This window comes from Moschus berezovskii, chromosome 3 (genome assembly GCF_049115385.1).
Source record: "Moschus berezovskii isolate FMDL1 chromosome 3, NW_MosBer_1.0, whole genome shotgun sequence".
In the NCBI taxonomy this organism is placed as follows: domain Eukaryota; kingdom Metazoa; phylum Chordata; class Mammalia; order Artiodactyla; family Moschidae; genus Moschus; species Moschus berezovskii.
In genome coordinates, this window is record NC_142462.1 from 117,428,975 (window position 1) to 117,443,748 (window position 14,774).

Here is a 14,774-nt window from a genome sequence, read left to right on the forward strand (position 1 = left end):
TAATTTTAATATAGCTCTTTATAGATTTTTGGTGTTAAACATATTTCATAAGTATACCATTCCGTTCCATTCCGTCACTCAGTCGTGTCCGACTCTTTGCGACCCCGTGGACTGTAGCCTACCAGGCTTCTCCATCCATGGGATTCTCCAGGCAAGAATACTGGAGTGGGTTACCATTTCCTTCTCCAGGGGATCTTCCCGACCCAGGGATCGAACCCAGGTGTCCCGCATTGGAGGCAGACACTTGAACCTCTGAGCCACCAGGGAAGCCCATTAAAACTGCTTAAAAATATGGTAGAGTGTGTAAGACTGATTGGTATCTTAAGCCCTCAAACACACTCATTTTGGGTTTTGCAGTTGTCCTGGAAGCTGACTGACGACTCTATCATGCAGAGTGAAGTCAGAAAAACATGTAAGGTATATTAACGTATTTGGGTGGAATCTGATGGAGAAGGAAATGGCAACCCACTCTAGTGTTCTTGCCTGGAGAATCCCAGGGACGGGGGAGCCTGGTGGGCTTCCATCTATGGGGTCACACAGAGTCGGACACGACTGAAGTGACTTAGCAGCAGCAGTGGAATCTGAAAAAGTGGTACAGAGTATATTATTTACAAAACAGGTACAGAGACGCAGAGGTAGAGAAACAAATGTATGGCTACCAAGGAGGGATGATGGGGAGGGGTGGGATGAACTGGGATTGACATACACACATTACTGATACTATGTATACAATAGGTAACTAATGAGGACCTACCGCACAGCACAGCTCTACTCAGTGCTCTGCTGCTGCTAGGCTGCGTCCAGCTCTTTGCCACCACATGGACTGTAGCCCGGCAGGCTCCTCTGTCCATGGGATGCTCCAGGCAACAATACTGGACTGGGCGGCCATGCCCTCCTCACTCAGTGCTCTATGGTGACTAAGTGGGAATGGAATCCAAAACGGGGGGATATGTGTATACACACAGCTGTACGGTAGACTCTAACACAGCACTGTAAAGCAACTGTACTCCAATACAAAAAACAAGTGACTGAGAAGCAGCGACCCAGGAAGGGTCTCTGGTCGGCCCTTCTAAGCCCCCAGACCAAAGTCTGTGCTAAACATTCTCACTGCTCCATGTGATGGAGGGTGTGGTCTTGCACGAGCTTTCCGCTTCGCACTATGCAATCATTACTTGCTTAGGATAAGGTAATTTTCTAGTCGGTTCAATAAGACAAAAGCAAACAGACCAGAAAGAGATTCGAGAGGGCCTGGTGGCTTAGACAGTAAAGAACCTGCCTTCAGTGCAGGAGACCCAGGTTCGATCCCTGGATGGGAAAGATCCCTTGGAGAAAGGAACGGCAACCCACTCCAGTAATCTTGCCTGGAGAATTCCATGGAGAGAGGAGCCTGGAGGGCTGCAGTCCATGGGGTCACAGAGACTGAGTAACTAACACACTCATGGCGTGCGTAGGCACGCTCATCACGATCACTATGGGCAACTGGGATTCTCTTCTTTAGTGATTAAACTTTGACTCATATTACAAACGAAATGATGACTACATTACTATACATTTTGTGTAGGGTCACGATCCCAGACCTTCTCTCCCAACTTCAGCTTCTGGCCCTCTGACAGAGACTATGTCCTGTGCTCATCCCTCTTTCTAGCCCACGGCCTTCCTCTCTTAGAGCACCTCACACTGGGCTGGGGCAGTGTAACTGTGTTCCCACCAAAGGCGACGCAAGCCACTGCCAGGCCTGGCCTTTAAAAACATGTGGTACCTGGTGGTCCAGGGGTTGAGACTTTGCACTTACAAAGCAAGGGACGTGGGTTCAATTCCTGGTTGGGGAAGTAAGATTAAACATGCCACACAGCCAAAAAATAAATACGTTTATAAAAATTTTAAAGAAGAAAACATGCAGTGCCACTCCTTATAGTTATCTTTTTTTCCCTGCTGCCTCAGTGTGTCCCAATTGGCTCAGATACGAAGTAGACCATACTGCCCAAACCATAGCAGATTCTCCGTGAATGAGGAAAAAAAAAAAAAAATTAAGCTTAATCTCAGTTAAGCCTCTGAGATTTGGAGGTTAATAATCACTGCAACATACCCAGGGTAGATCAGTACCCTGGCCAACTGACATCAACAAAAAGCCAGGGACAAAAAACGGAGGGAATCTTTCAAAATGCATCAAACATCTCCCCCCTTCCCCCAAAGAATACTCAAAATCCAAAAACTAGGTTTTGACTGAAAAGGAACACCAAATCTAACTTTCACCTTACACACATTTGATTTTTTTTTTTTTACCAAATCATGAACCTGCACTTCAATTTCTTCAGCCTCTGAGTGTGGAAGGTCATCAGGAGAGTGAGCTTGAGCAAGGCAGGAGTGTGAAAGGAGACTGCACTGCTTAAGCAGACACTCACAGAGCAAAGATGAACGGAAAGTACACTCCCAGGGGAATGCCTTGAAAACTGCCCAACAAACTCCAGATGAGAAGAGGAACAAGTCTTCCTGAGGCATCTGTAATCACAAGTCAAACTCCCAGCAGAATTAGCTTCAAAATATATACCACCTAGATGGCCCCCAAAAATCTCAAACAAAAGGTCTTAAGTTTTCAGTGTCTATAAATAACTGGGCTAGAAGTCCACCCCAGAGTCTCCTTGGACTCACTTTTAACTCCTATTTCAAGTAATTCCCACGGGTAAAGTTCCCAGAAATAGGAGGTCACAGAGAAAAATCACAAAATACAGAATGAAATCAAGGTTACAAAATATAAAAGGAAAAAAGAATAGAAAAGACAGTTCACTTATAAAGACTGCAGATATCAGAATTATTCTGGACTATAAAGAAAGTACAACAATTACATTTTAAGAGTTTTAAAAATGTGAGTAAGGGGAAAGTATGTAAGAGAGATGAATCACGACAGGGATTTAAAAGCCTTTGCTACGAAAAGGATAAGTTTAGTAGCAAAATAGACAGCTAAAGCAGAAGAGTGAAGTGGTTTGCAGAGGTGATGAGGAACTTCAGGATGCAGCCCAAAGAAACTAAGAAAATATGAAGAAGTTTTGAGATATATGTGATGCAATCAGAGGATCATATGTGTGTGTGTGTGTGTGTGTGTGTGTGTATATATATATGCATGTGTGTGTGTATGTGTATATATATACACATATACACTCAATTGGAGTTGCAGAAGAAGGAAGAAAGAGAATGTGATGGGACAATATTTGAAAACATAATGGCTGTGAGTTTTCCAAACTAAGAACAGACAGCAATCCATTGACGGGAGAATTAATTCTAAGAAATTCCAAGCTGAATACATTTTAGAAGTCCGTATTTATACAACAAAGGTACAGAACACCACAGACAACAAAAAGATCTTAAGAGCAGAAGTCATGTACTTTTCAAAAATTATCCTATGATATCTAGTTATTTCTTAGCCAGAGTATTTATACAGAGACAAGTTACAGTTGACTATTTTAGTGTTCACAGAATCATATACATAAAATCATAATAAAACAATAAAGCTCAATGCGTCACAGCTGTAGAGTTTCATACTTCAGAAAGTGTTGTAAGTATTTAACAAACACCTAACTAGAAATCTAAGAAGCATATCTGTGCATGTCAGACTGCTAACTGAACTATTTTAATGATTTTGCCATAGCTTATGGCAAAAAAATTCACACTCTAGTATTTATCATTCAAGGCTTTTCGCAGTCAGGATCTAAACGAGTCTTCTGGACCTCAGAGTCTCCAAAGTCCGATACTTCAGTATTTTCCATATGGCTGCTCAGTATTACCTGTAGACTCCACAACATGCCCTGCAGCTCTGTCTTTAGTGGCTCCTCCTAACAGGAATGACTTTCCCATAATTTCCCGTAACAGCGATCTACTCATCCTTCAAGGGTCTGTTGAAACTAAGCTCAACAGAATGCATGTTCCATGAAAGCAAGGGTTTTGCTATTGCTGGCTGCTGTATCCTTGGAAAAGTACCTGACATACAGCAGGTACTCAGTAAACATTTGTTGAGTTAATTGATTGAATAAAATGTGAATGCCTCTGTAAGCATTTCCTTACCACACCCATGACCAGATTATATAATCTTTCATCATCTTTATGTTCTAAACTTTCAATCTTGCTTTATGTTTGTGTTTAATAAATGTCTCCTTCACTGGACATGTACTACAGATCTTCAGAACTATAGTTCTAAAGAACCTATGTTACTATTTCTGTTTAATCTTCAATTACCCAGCAGTGTAACAGGTAGGCAGCAGGTACTCCATAACTGTTTGCTGACCAAATACATGGACACTATGAAGTTTGAAAACTGAATTCTTCAACTTCCTTTTCACATCTCACAGAAAGTGTTCCAGAAAGCAACAAAGCCAGGTAGTGCAAAAAAAAAAAAAAAAACTCACAAGTGGCTGAACAATGGTGAGCATGCATTATAACTTGCCATATTAACCAAACAACAATTTTTAGGTAATGACAAGCTACAGATGGTGAACAGCAGATGGAGTGGAAGCAAAGCTATATGTAGCACATTACAATGAGAGGCAAAAAAGAAAAAAAACAAAACAAAATAAAAAAAACTGTCCACTGTTTTTAAAAATGTTACCACGCTATCATTTTTCAAACTGAAATACACCCATCAACCTCATAAAACATGTTTACATAATAAGAATTCTATTCTAAGCACTACATTGATAGAAAATTCCCTTGCTGTTTATCATGGGAAATGAATGACATCATCATGAAAGTGAAATTAACAAGCAAGCAACTTATGAACAGTAAAAACTAAAGACTTTAAGTACTTTAAAAGTACTTAAAATCAAATACAGTTTCCAATTATGACAACACTGAAAATATCCAAGAATTCTGTTTGAAATATTCGCCAAGCTTTGTGCTTCTTCTGCTGAGATTTTTCTCAAGTGACACTCATATTCAGCTGCTCAAAATGCAAAAATGCTAAATTTAATTCTTAATCAACTTAATTAAACACCTTATTTTCTTTCTTTGGTTTTGTTTTTCTAAGTACAACAAAATGAAAGGTTTGCAGCTTCTCTTCCACCTATTTCCCCTCAGTGACCAGAGGCAGTCAAACTTGTCAACTTCATTCAGCTGAAACGCATAAACTGGGCGGATGCTCTCACCTTATCTATAAAAATCTTACAGGCTTTGTAGAAGCAAGTGCGACACTGCATTTAATCCTCACTCACCGGCTGGAGCAGGTAGATGAGAGATTCCTCTTGGATTATTATAACTGGCAAAGAAGTTATTTCAGGTGCTTGGAACAAAGTGCTCACAGACGCCATGATCTGGTCAAATCGTCCAGCAAGTCCTCCCAAGGTCACGATCATGTCTACCTAAGAAACCACAGGAAAATCGGCAGTCACATATTTAAGGAATTTAAAATGATTAAATAGCATTGAATACTTCCATAGAGCTTTCAATACTCTCTTTTATTAGATAAGCCGTGAAGAAACGGCAGACACTGACTGTGTTGCTCAGATGAAGGAATTAAGTCCCATGACTGGTTAAGCAGCAGTCAGCTGCTGAGAGCGGCACTTTTGGAACAAACCATAAGTTTTCCCACCTGCCTATTCAGCTGGGAACTAACCCCCTCTTCCTCTGAGACTCTGCTCCCTGTTTCGTCCACGTGGCGGTCTCCCCAGACCCACAGCTGGGTCTACCCACACAGCACCCCTGCGGCCACACTGAAGACACACAGCACCCGACAGTGAGGGAGCCTGTTTTGCAGGTCTGAGGTCGGTCACTGCCCCCCGCCACAGTCCAAGTATGTTAAAAACCTGAACTATCTTCACTGAACCTAGCAAGTTGCCTACATTCTCTGTCCCACATTTTTCCGTTCGCATGGAGAGACTGGCTAACAATGGGCAACTGATAGGGTTGTTCTGATAATTAAATGAGGACACCAAATGGGTTAGTAAGTGCAAAGACTTAAAACATGCTCACAACACAGTGATCTTTTAAAACATGTCAGCCGCTTGTCCATTGTATTATTTTTGGTATTATTACATTTATATTACCATCAATATGCTTATTATTGTTACATGTCATTTGATATGTTATTTTTTTCACTTAACTTAAAGAAAGCATTTCCTGTCATTACAGTGCAGTTTATTTAAACATTTCCCTAATGTGGATAACACACTTCCATGATATTTATATATAAAATTTCTGTGATGCTTTCCTGACTTATAAGAACAAAGGTTGAAGAATGGCCACAGAGCAGTGGAAGGGTGCAGGGTCACAGTCTCCTTTGGCCGAAGCTCTTAAGGAGAATGAGAGAGGTGTTGCCTGGTCTCTTTCCTTTGGCTAGTCAGCCTGATCGTCTCATGTATCAGCACAGTCAAAGCTGCTATACTGATCATGAAAAAGGAAAAGCTGGAGAGCTTAATCAAAACATTGTAAGTAAGAAACAGAGTATTTCCTGCCATATCAGTAAATAAGAATGTCACAGTCATCAGTGATTCCTGCTCTCCAAATACGAATCCCTGAGCCTGAGAGGCGCTCAGGAAGGAGAACAGCACCTGCTCAATCTGGCAGCCTTCAGGCTGCAGCCACTCCCTGTGGTGAGCACCAAGGAACTCGGGGTGTGCTCAATGACCAACGCAGGATACTGGCCTCAGAGAGCTGAGAGGCACATGGGAGGAACATTTCAGTGAGCCCAGACTCTTGCATCTTCCTATGCACAGAAAAGTGCGAAATTCCTTAACGTAGGCTACCTGTTGCTGTTGTTACCTGCTCAGTTTTGTCTGACTCTTTGCAAGCCATGGACTATAGCCCGCCAGACTCCTAGATTCATGGGATTTTCCAGACAAGAATACTGGACTGGGTTGCCATTTCCTTCTCCAGGGGATCTTCCCGATGCAGGGATTGAGCCCAGATCTCCCACATTGCAGGCAGGTTCTTTACTGTCGGAGCCGCTTGGTTTTCTTTAATTAGTTTTTTAACTTCTTAAATTTAATTAAACTTCCTTTAATTAACCTTTTGATGTTCAGACTACCTGCCCTTTGCTGAAAAACTTCTATATAACCTGGCTCCTACCCTCCTCAGAGCGGTTCTTTCAGGGCCACTTGAGATGCTGTCTGCTGGGCTTGAAGTCCTAAAAATTCCCACCAGATAAAACATAACTCTCAACTTTAAGGCTGTGACTATTTTTTTAGGTCGATACAAGAAAACTTTACATGTAATAAGAACTGACAGTTATACTACTCACTCTAACTGATGTAAAGTAGAACTTACTTACAGATAGGAACTATTTGGCTATTAGTTTTTAAGTAGTACCTTTTAAAAGCTCCAACAACATGTACCTTGAAGACATCATGATTTTAGGAGAATAACATGACACCCCTGCACCGGTACAACCTGTTCAGTTTCTGGAGGAACAGTGAGCGGCGAAAGTCGCCATAAAGCTGAAGGCTGTGCGGCTCACAGGCTGGGACCCTGGTCCTCCTCCCGGTGCCCACCACACGCAAGACACTCAAACGCCTAATGGATGAGGAAGTGAAGACACCACAAGGACGGACCAGTCAGCCAAAGGAAGAGCTAGACTAACCACCGCAATACGAGAGTACATACATCAGGAGGGGGACTCACACCAACACAAAAAGGAAACCACACAGGAGAATCACAAGGCTGGGAATGAGTTTCCTATTTCTGACCTTTTCAGAGTGTAGGGAGAACAGGAATTTTTCCTTTGAATAAGATACTTTGTGTCAAAACTATAGTGCTTTAAGACAAGTATACCACACATCTAGAAGATCTAATTTTTTTTTTTTTTTTGAGATCTTTCTGGAACTCTGAGAATTAGATTTGAGGCAGAGGAAGACCATGCACCCTAGGAATCATGTATTACTCCTAATCCATAGGTGAAAATTAAGACATCTTAGAAGGCAATGGTAAGCCACTCCAGTACTCTTGCCTAGAAAATCCCATGGATGGAGGAGCCTGGTAGGCTGCAGTCCATGGGGTCGCTAGGGGTCGGACACAACTGAGCGACTTCACTTTCTCTTTTCACTTTCACACATTGGAGAAGGAAATGGCAACCCACTCCAGTGTTCTTGCCTGGAGAATCCCAGGGACAGGGGAGCCTGGTGGGCTTCCATCTATGGGGTCACACAGAGTCGGACACGACTGAAGTGACTTAGCAGCAGCAGCAGCAGCAGTCTTCAGAAGAAAGAGGTAACCTACAAGCCTTTGGGGTGTCAGGTAATGGCTTTTAGCAGTGCTTAGAAAATCTTATTAGTAACACTCCAGACCAAAGGGGAATCACTCAGAAATTATATAGGAACTCAGAAGAATCTAATAGAATTTGCCTTAAACTGAAAAGAAAGACAATAAAAGAAAAAAAAACCAGTCCATCCTAAAGGAAATCACCCTGAATATTCACTAGAAGGACCAATGCTGAAGCTCCAATACTCTGGCCACCTGATACGATGAGCCAATTCATTGGAAAAGAAACTGATGCTGGGAAAGACTGAGGGCAGGAGGAGAAGGGGGAGACAGTGGATGAGATGGTTGGATGGCATCATCAACTCAATGGATATAAGTTTGAGCAAATTCCAGGGGATAGTAAAGGACAGGGAAGTCTGGTGTGCTATAGTCCATGGGTTTGCAAAGAGTCAGATGTGACTCAGCAACTGAACAGCAATGGAAGCTGGAGAAAGTTCTAAGGCTCTAGTAAAAAGTACATGGCACAGTCCTACCTACATAATCCTAAATTCACAGCAGAACAAAACCTGATGATAAAATAGTTTATCACTATGCAGATTCTGAAATCCCTTATTTTAGGTTCTCAATTTTTCATTACTATACTTCAAGCCTTGAGGGATCCCACAACCTTTGAGGCTGAAATTTAATCCCTGTCTTCCACACTGGGATATCATGATGAATAAGCAGTATCTGTAAATCAGTCATTGAATTTTTCAGAATAAAGAAGCAGCAAGATTACTTCTCATCACTACTCATTTTCTCTACAGGAAGTATTTAGCAAGACTGATTATAAAAACATTAGAGGATCAACGTAAGCTGCAGGGGGCGGGAAGCGCCAGCCAGGAGATGCTTCTGTAGTTGTCTAGCTCTGGCTGGAAATAGGACATTCAAAGAGATAAAGAAAGAAGACAGACAGCAACCCTGTATATTTATACAGGGCTTCCCTGGTGGCTCACCAGTAAAGAATCTGTGTGCCACGCAGGAGACCCGGGTTTGATCCCTGGGTCAGAAAGATCCCCTGGATATGGGAATGAAGAATTCCATGGACAGAGGAGCCTGGCAGGCTACAGTCCACGGGGTCCCAAAGAGTCGGACATGCCTGAGTGACTAATACTTTCACTTCACTTTACAAGCCTAGATGACTGCCTTTAGGTCAACAATGCCACTGGGAAGGACTTTTCAGGCTAAAGCAGGCTGTTTACAGACAGCCAGGACACCTTTTCTATGTGGATCCAAAGCCTGGTGCATTACTTCTAACATCACCCAGTGTGACATAAATTTTTAAAACCATATTTTCTGGATGCTTCAGCATTTCCACAGACTGTAAGCCCCTGACTCCAAGGATCAGGTACACCAGGGTGATAAGACTGGTCTCTACCACAAGTTCCCCTCCCTGACCTCCTCTGACTGACCTAGAGACACTCAAACACACCAAGTGACAGCCCCTCACACTCCTATTGTGTCCCTACTCTAAACCCCCCAAAGGCACTTGCTCATGGGGCCTCGCTGTCTGCTGGCTCCCCACTTGCTTGGTGAAGCTCAGACCCTGTGCCCTCCACCCGTAAGGCCCCTGCATGGCCCCTGCACGCCTTTCCCCTTTAGGACCTGTGAGCCAAACACCCATTTAATTTCAAACACCTCTCCTTGGCTAACTCTGAGTCTGCGTGTGTCTGCACCAAACTGATCTTCAAAACCCCCAGATTACTCCTTACAGCACACACAGTCAGACTTTGTTACGACTGCTGATACGCCTGTATATCTCTCTCTCCTTCTAGAGGAGACCTAAGAAACACAGACAGCAGCTGCAGCGTGTGCAATACAGCAGACAGTAAGCATTTCTGAGCTTCATCAACGCACACAAATCAGGGAAAACTGAATAAATAACCAGAGAGTCAAGAAGCTGATTATTAGGCTGAGTTAACAAGAAGATGCTTGCTCCTTGGAAGGAAAGTTATGACCAACCTTGATAGTATATTAAAAAGCAGAGACATTACTTTGCCAACCAAGGTCCGTCTAGTCAAGGCAATGGTTTTTCCCGTGGTCATGTATGGTTGTGAGAGTTGGACTGTGAAGAAAGCTGATCGCCGAAGAATCGATGCTTTTGAACTGTGGTGTTGGAGAAGACTCTTGAGAGTCCCTTGTACCGCAAAGAGATCCAACCAGTCCATTCTAGAGGAGATCGATCCTGGATGTTCATTGGAGGGACTGATGCTAAAGCTGAAGCTGCAATACTTTAGCCACCTCATGCGACGAGTTGACTCACTGGAAAAGACTCTGATGCTGGGAAAGGCTGGGGGCGGGAGGAGAAGGGGACGACGGAGAACGAGATGGCTGGATGGCATCACCGACTCTGTGGACATGAGTTTGAGTGAACTCCGGGAGTTGGTGATGGACAGGGAGGCCTGGCGTGCTGTGGTTCATGGGGTGGCGGAGGGTCGGACACGACTGAGCGACTGAACTGAACTGAACTGAACAAGAAGGAAATAGCAACCCACTCCAGTATTTTTGCCTAGAGAATCCTGTGGCCAGAGGAGCCTGGTGGGTTGCTGTCCACAGGGTTGCACAGAGTCGGACAAGAATGAAGTGACTTAGCATGCATGCATGCATGCATCGGAGAAGGAAATGGCAACCCACTCCAGTATTCTTGCCTGGAGAATCCCAGGGACAGAGGAGCCTGATGGGCTACTGTCTATGGGGTCAGGGTCGCTCAGAGTTGGACACGACAGAAGCAACTCAGCAGTAGCAATGTCATCTAAAATGTACAAAATAGTACTTCCATACTTGGCAAGGATTCCCATAGTTAGCAGCTTTTGAAAACAAGAACTTATTTCACATGTGTTACCCTGGGTGGTATATATTTGCTGATCATTTACCGTCTATTAGGTCCAAGACAAACCACCACCACCCCTGTGTCCACATGTCTGTTCTGCAGGTCTGCATGTGTATTCCTGCTCTACAAATAGGTCCATCTGTACCATTTTTCTTCTCCAGCACCACAGTTCAAAAGCATCAATTCTTCGGTGATCAGCTTTCTTCACAGTCCAACTCTCACATCCATACATGACCACGGGAAAAACCATATAGCCTTGACTAGATGGACCTTGGTTGGCAAAGTAATGTCTCTGCTTTTTAATATGCTATCTAAGTTAGTCATAACTTTCCTTCCAAGGAGTAAGCGTCTTTTAATTTCATGGCTGCAATCAGCATCCGCAGTGATTTGGAAGCCCAAAAAAATAAAGTCTGACACTGCTTCCACTGTATCCCCATCTATTTCCCATGAAGTGATGGGACCAGATGCCATGATCTTTGTTGGAGAAGACTCTTGAGAGTCCCTTGGACTGCAAGGAGATCCAACCAGTCCATTCTAGATGCGATCAGTCCTGGGTGTTCATTGGAAGGACTGATGCTAAAACTGAAACTCCAGTACTTTGGCCACCTCATGCAACGAGTTGACTCACTGGAAAAGACTTGATGCTGGGAGGGATTGGGGGCGGGAAGAGACAGGGACGACAGAGAATGAGATGGCTGGATGGCATCACCAACTCGATGGACATGAGTTTGGGTAAACTCTGGGATTTGGTGATGGACAGGGAGGACTGGCGTGCTGTGATTCATGGGGTCGCGAAGAGTCGGACACGACTGAGTAACTGAACTGAACTGAACTGTACCATTTTTCTAGATTCCACATATATGCATTAATACACAATATTTGTCTGTCTCTTTCTGGGCTTCCCTGATAGCTCAGTTGGTAAAGAATCCGCCTGCAATGCAGGAGACCCCAGTTTGATTCCTGGGTTGGGAAGATCTTCTGGAGAAGGGATAGGTTACTCACTCCAGTATTCTTGGGCTTCCCTTGTGACTCAGCTGGTAAAGAAACCGCCTGCAATGTGGGAGACCTGGGTTCGATCCCTGGGTTGGGAAGATCCCCTGGAGAAGGGAAAGGCTGCCCACTCCAGTGTTCTGGCCTGGAGAATCCATGGACTGTACAGACCATGGGGTGGCAAAGAGCCGGACACAACTGAGCGACCTTCACTTTCACTTTCTGACTTCACTCTGTGTGATAGACGCTATGTCCGTCCACGCCTCCACAAATGACCCAATTTTGCTCTGTTGAATGGCTGAGTAATATTCCATGGCATATATGTTCATGTTCCACATCTTCTTTATCCATTTCTCTGTTCAAAGAGTGTCAGGAGGGTAGTCATGAGAACTGAACGCAAAATTAGGAGGAATCAGAGTAAAATCTAAATGCTAGATCTGAAAAGAACCTAAGAGTAAGCCACTGTAAAGTCCTGACTTTTATTAGCATTACATGGAAAGCCATTCTGAGCAGTTATCAGTTCTGATATTATTTGATCCATCAGCAACATCTGACACAAGGTTATTTTTACCTCCTCCCAGATACAGTCTCTTACAGAAATTTGGGCTTCTAGCAAAACTATATTTCTTTGATCTCATTGGTTGCTTCCTGTTAGGAACCAACATAATAACTTTGGAATAGCCCAGAGTCAAGTCCTTAATTCTCTTCAATCATTACATACTCTGCCTTGATGTTCTCTGACAGCCTTGTGGCTTTAAATACCAACAATGCCAACACTTTTTAACAGTCTATCGTCAATCCAGACCCACTCTCCTCAACTTCTGGCTCCCATATTCAATGTTTACTTGACATCTGCATTTGGAACCCAACAGAGATCTCCATGTTAACCTGATCTTTCCCTGAATCATGATCTCCCACTGTTTTCCCCATAGAAGCTATTCTACCCCCAAACTCCCAGAGTCATTCTTAACTCCTCTTATACCCCATGAAAAATTCTATTGGTCCTAAGTTCAGTGAAAGTCACTCAGTTGTTCCGACTCTTTGAGACCCCATGGACTGCAGCCATTTAAGCTCCTCTGTCCATGGAATTCTCCAGGCAAGAATACTGGAGTGGGTTGTCACTCCCTTTTCCAAGGGATCTTCCAGATTCAGGGATCAAACCCAGGTCTCCAGCGTTGCAGGCATATATTTTACCATCTGAGCCACCAGGTAAGTCTCAGTTCAGTATATATCCAAAATTTCTCCCCTCCTAACTACCTACAACCCCATCACAACCACAGACACCAAAATCTGTCAGAGAATATGAGCCACCATTATAGCTCCTGGGCAAGACTGCAGTGGCCTCCAACAGACCTCTGCTTTTGCCCTTATTTCTCCACAATCTATTCTGAATATAGTATCAAAAATAACCCTGTCAAAATGTAAATCAGATTTTGCACCGTTCTGCTCAAAACCCTCCAATGATTTTCTTTTTGGATCTATCTATTAAAGCAAAGGGAGTAAAAGCAAAACTAAACAAATGACCTAATGAGACTTAAAAGATTTTTTGCAGCAAAGGAAACCATTGACAAACTGAAAATACAACCTACTGAATAGGAGAAAATATTTGCAAATGATATGACTGTTAATATCCCAAATATATGAAAGGCTCATACAAGTCAACATCAAAACAAATACACAAGTAAACCAAGCAGTTAAAAAATGGGCAGAAGAACCGAATAAACATTTTTCCAAAGAGGACATGTAGATGGCCAATAGGCATGCAAAAAGCAGTTCAACATCACTAACCATTAGAGAAGTACAAATCAAAACCACAGTGAGATACCACCTCACAGCAGTCAGAATGGCTGTTATCAAAAGGACGAGAGATTAGTCACTGTTAGTAAGGATGTGACGAAAAGGGAACTCTGACACACTGTTGATGGGAATGAAATTGGTGTGGCCACTATGGAAAACAGTATGGGGGGCTCTCAAAATATTAAGGCTTCCCTTGTGGCTCAGCTGGTTAAGAATCCACCTGCCATGTGGGAGACGTGGGTTCGATCCCTGGGTTGGGAAGATCCCTTGGAGAAGGGAAAGACTACCCACTCTAGTATTCTGGCCTGGAGTATTCCATGCACTGTATAGCCCATGGAGTTACAAAGAGTTGGACACAATTGAGCAATTTTCACTTTCACTTCACTTTCAAAAAAGTAAACACAGAACTTATATATGATCCAGCCATCTTTCTCCTGATCCTTCTGGGTAATATACTAAAGAAGACATGATCTCAAAGAGATAACCACACTCCAATATGCACTGCAGCATTATTTACAATAGTCAAGACATGGATACAGTCTAAGTGTCTGTCAACAGATGAATGCATAAAAAAGATTAGAAAATATGTGAGATATATATATGTATCTGCATATTATATATATAATACACACTAACATACACATCATGGAACAATATTCAGACACAAGAAAGAAGGAAATTCTACCATTTGTGACAACATGGATGAACCTGGAGGCTTGAGATGCTAAGTGAGCTAAATCAGATAAAGAAAGACAAACACTGTATGACCTCACAAGTAAAATTAAAAAAACAATAAACTCAAAGAAGAGTGGAATGCCATGTACATACTGCTGTATTTAAAATGGATAACCAACAAGATTTACTATACGGGACATGGAACTCTGCTCGATGTTACAGGGCAGCCTGGATGGGAGGGGAGTTTAGGGGAAAATGGATACAT

General features: G+C 43.0%; 1 protein-coding gene across 6 annotated transcripts in view; it reads right to left on the reverse strand.

The window, feature by feature from the left end:
* The window catches only part of TPK1 (thiamin pyrophosphokinase 1), a 392,426-nt gene that overhangs the window by 161,006 nt on the left and 216,646 nt on the right, over positions 1-14,774 (reverse strand). For all 6 annotated transcript variants that reach the window (XM_055421432.2, XM_055421429.2, XM_055421434.2 and 3 more), the window contains one exon: positions 5,199-5,345. In XM_055421432.2, the coding sequence (XP_055277407.1) occupies positions 5,199-5,345 (147 nt within the window). The remainder of the gene's footprint in view (positions 1-5,198; positions 5,346-14,774) is intronic.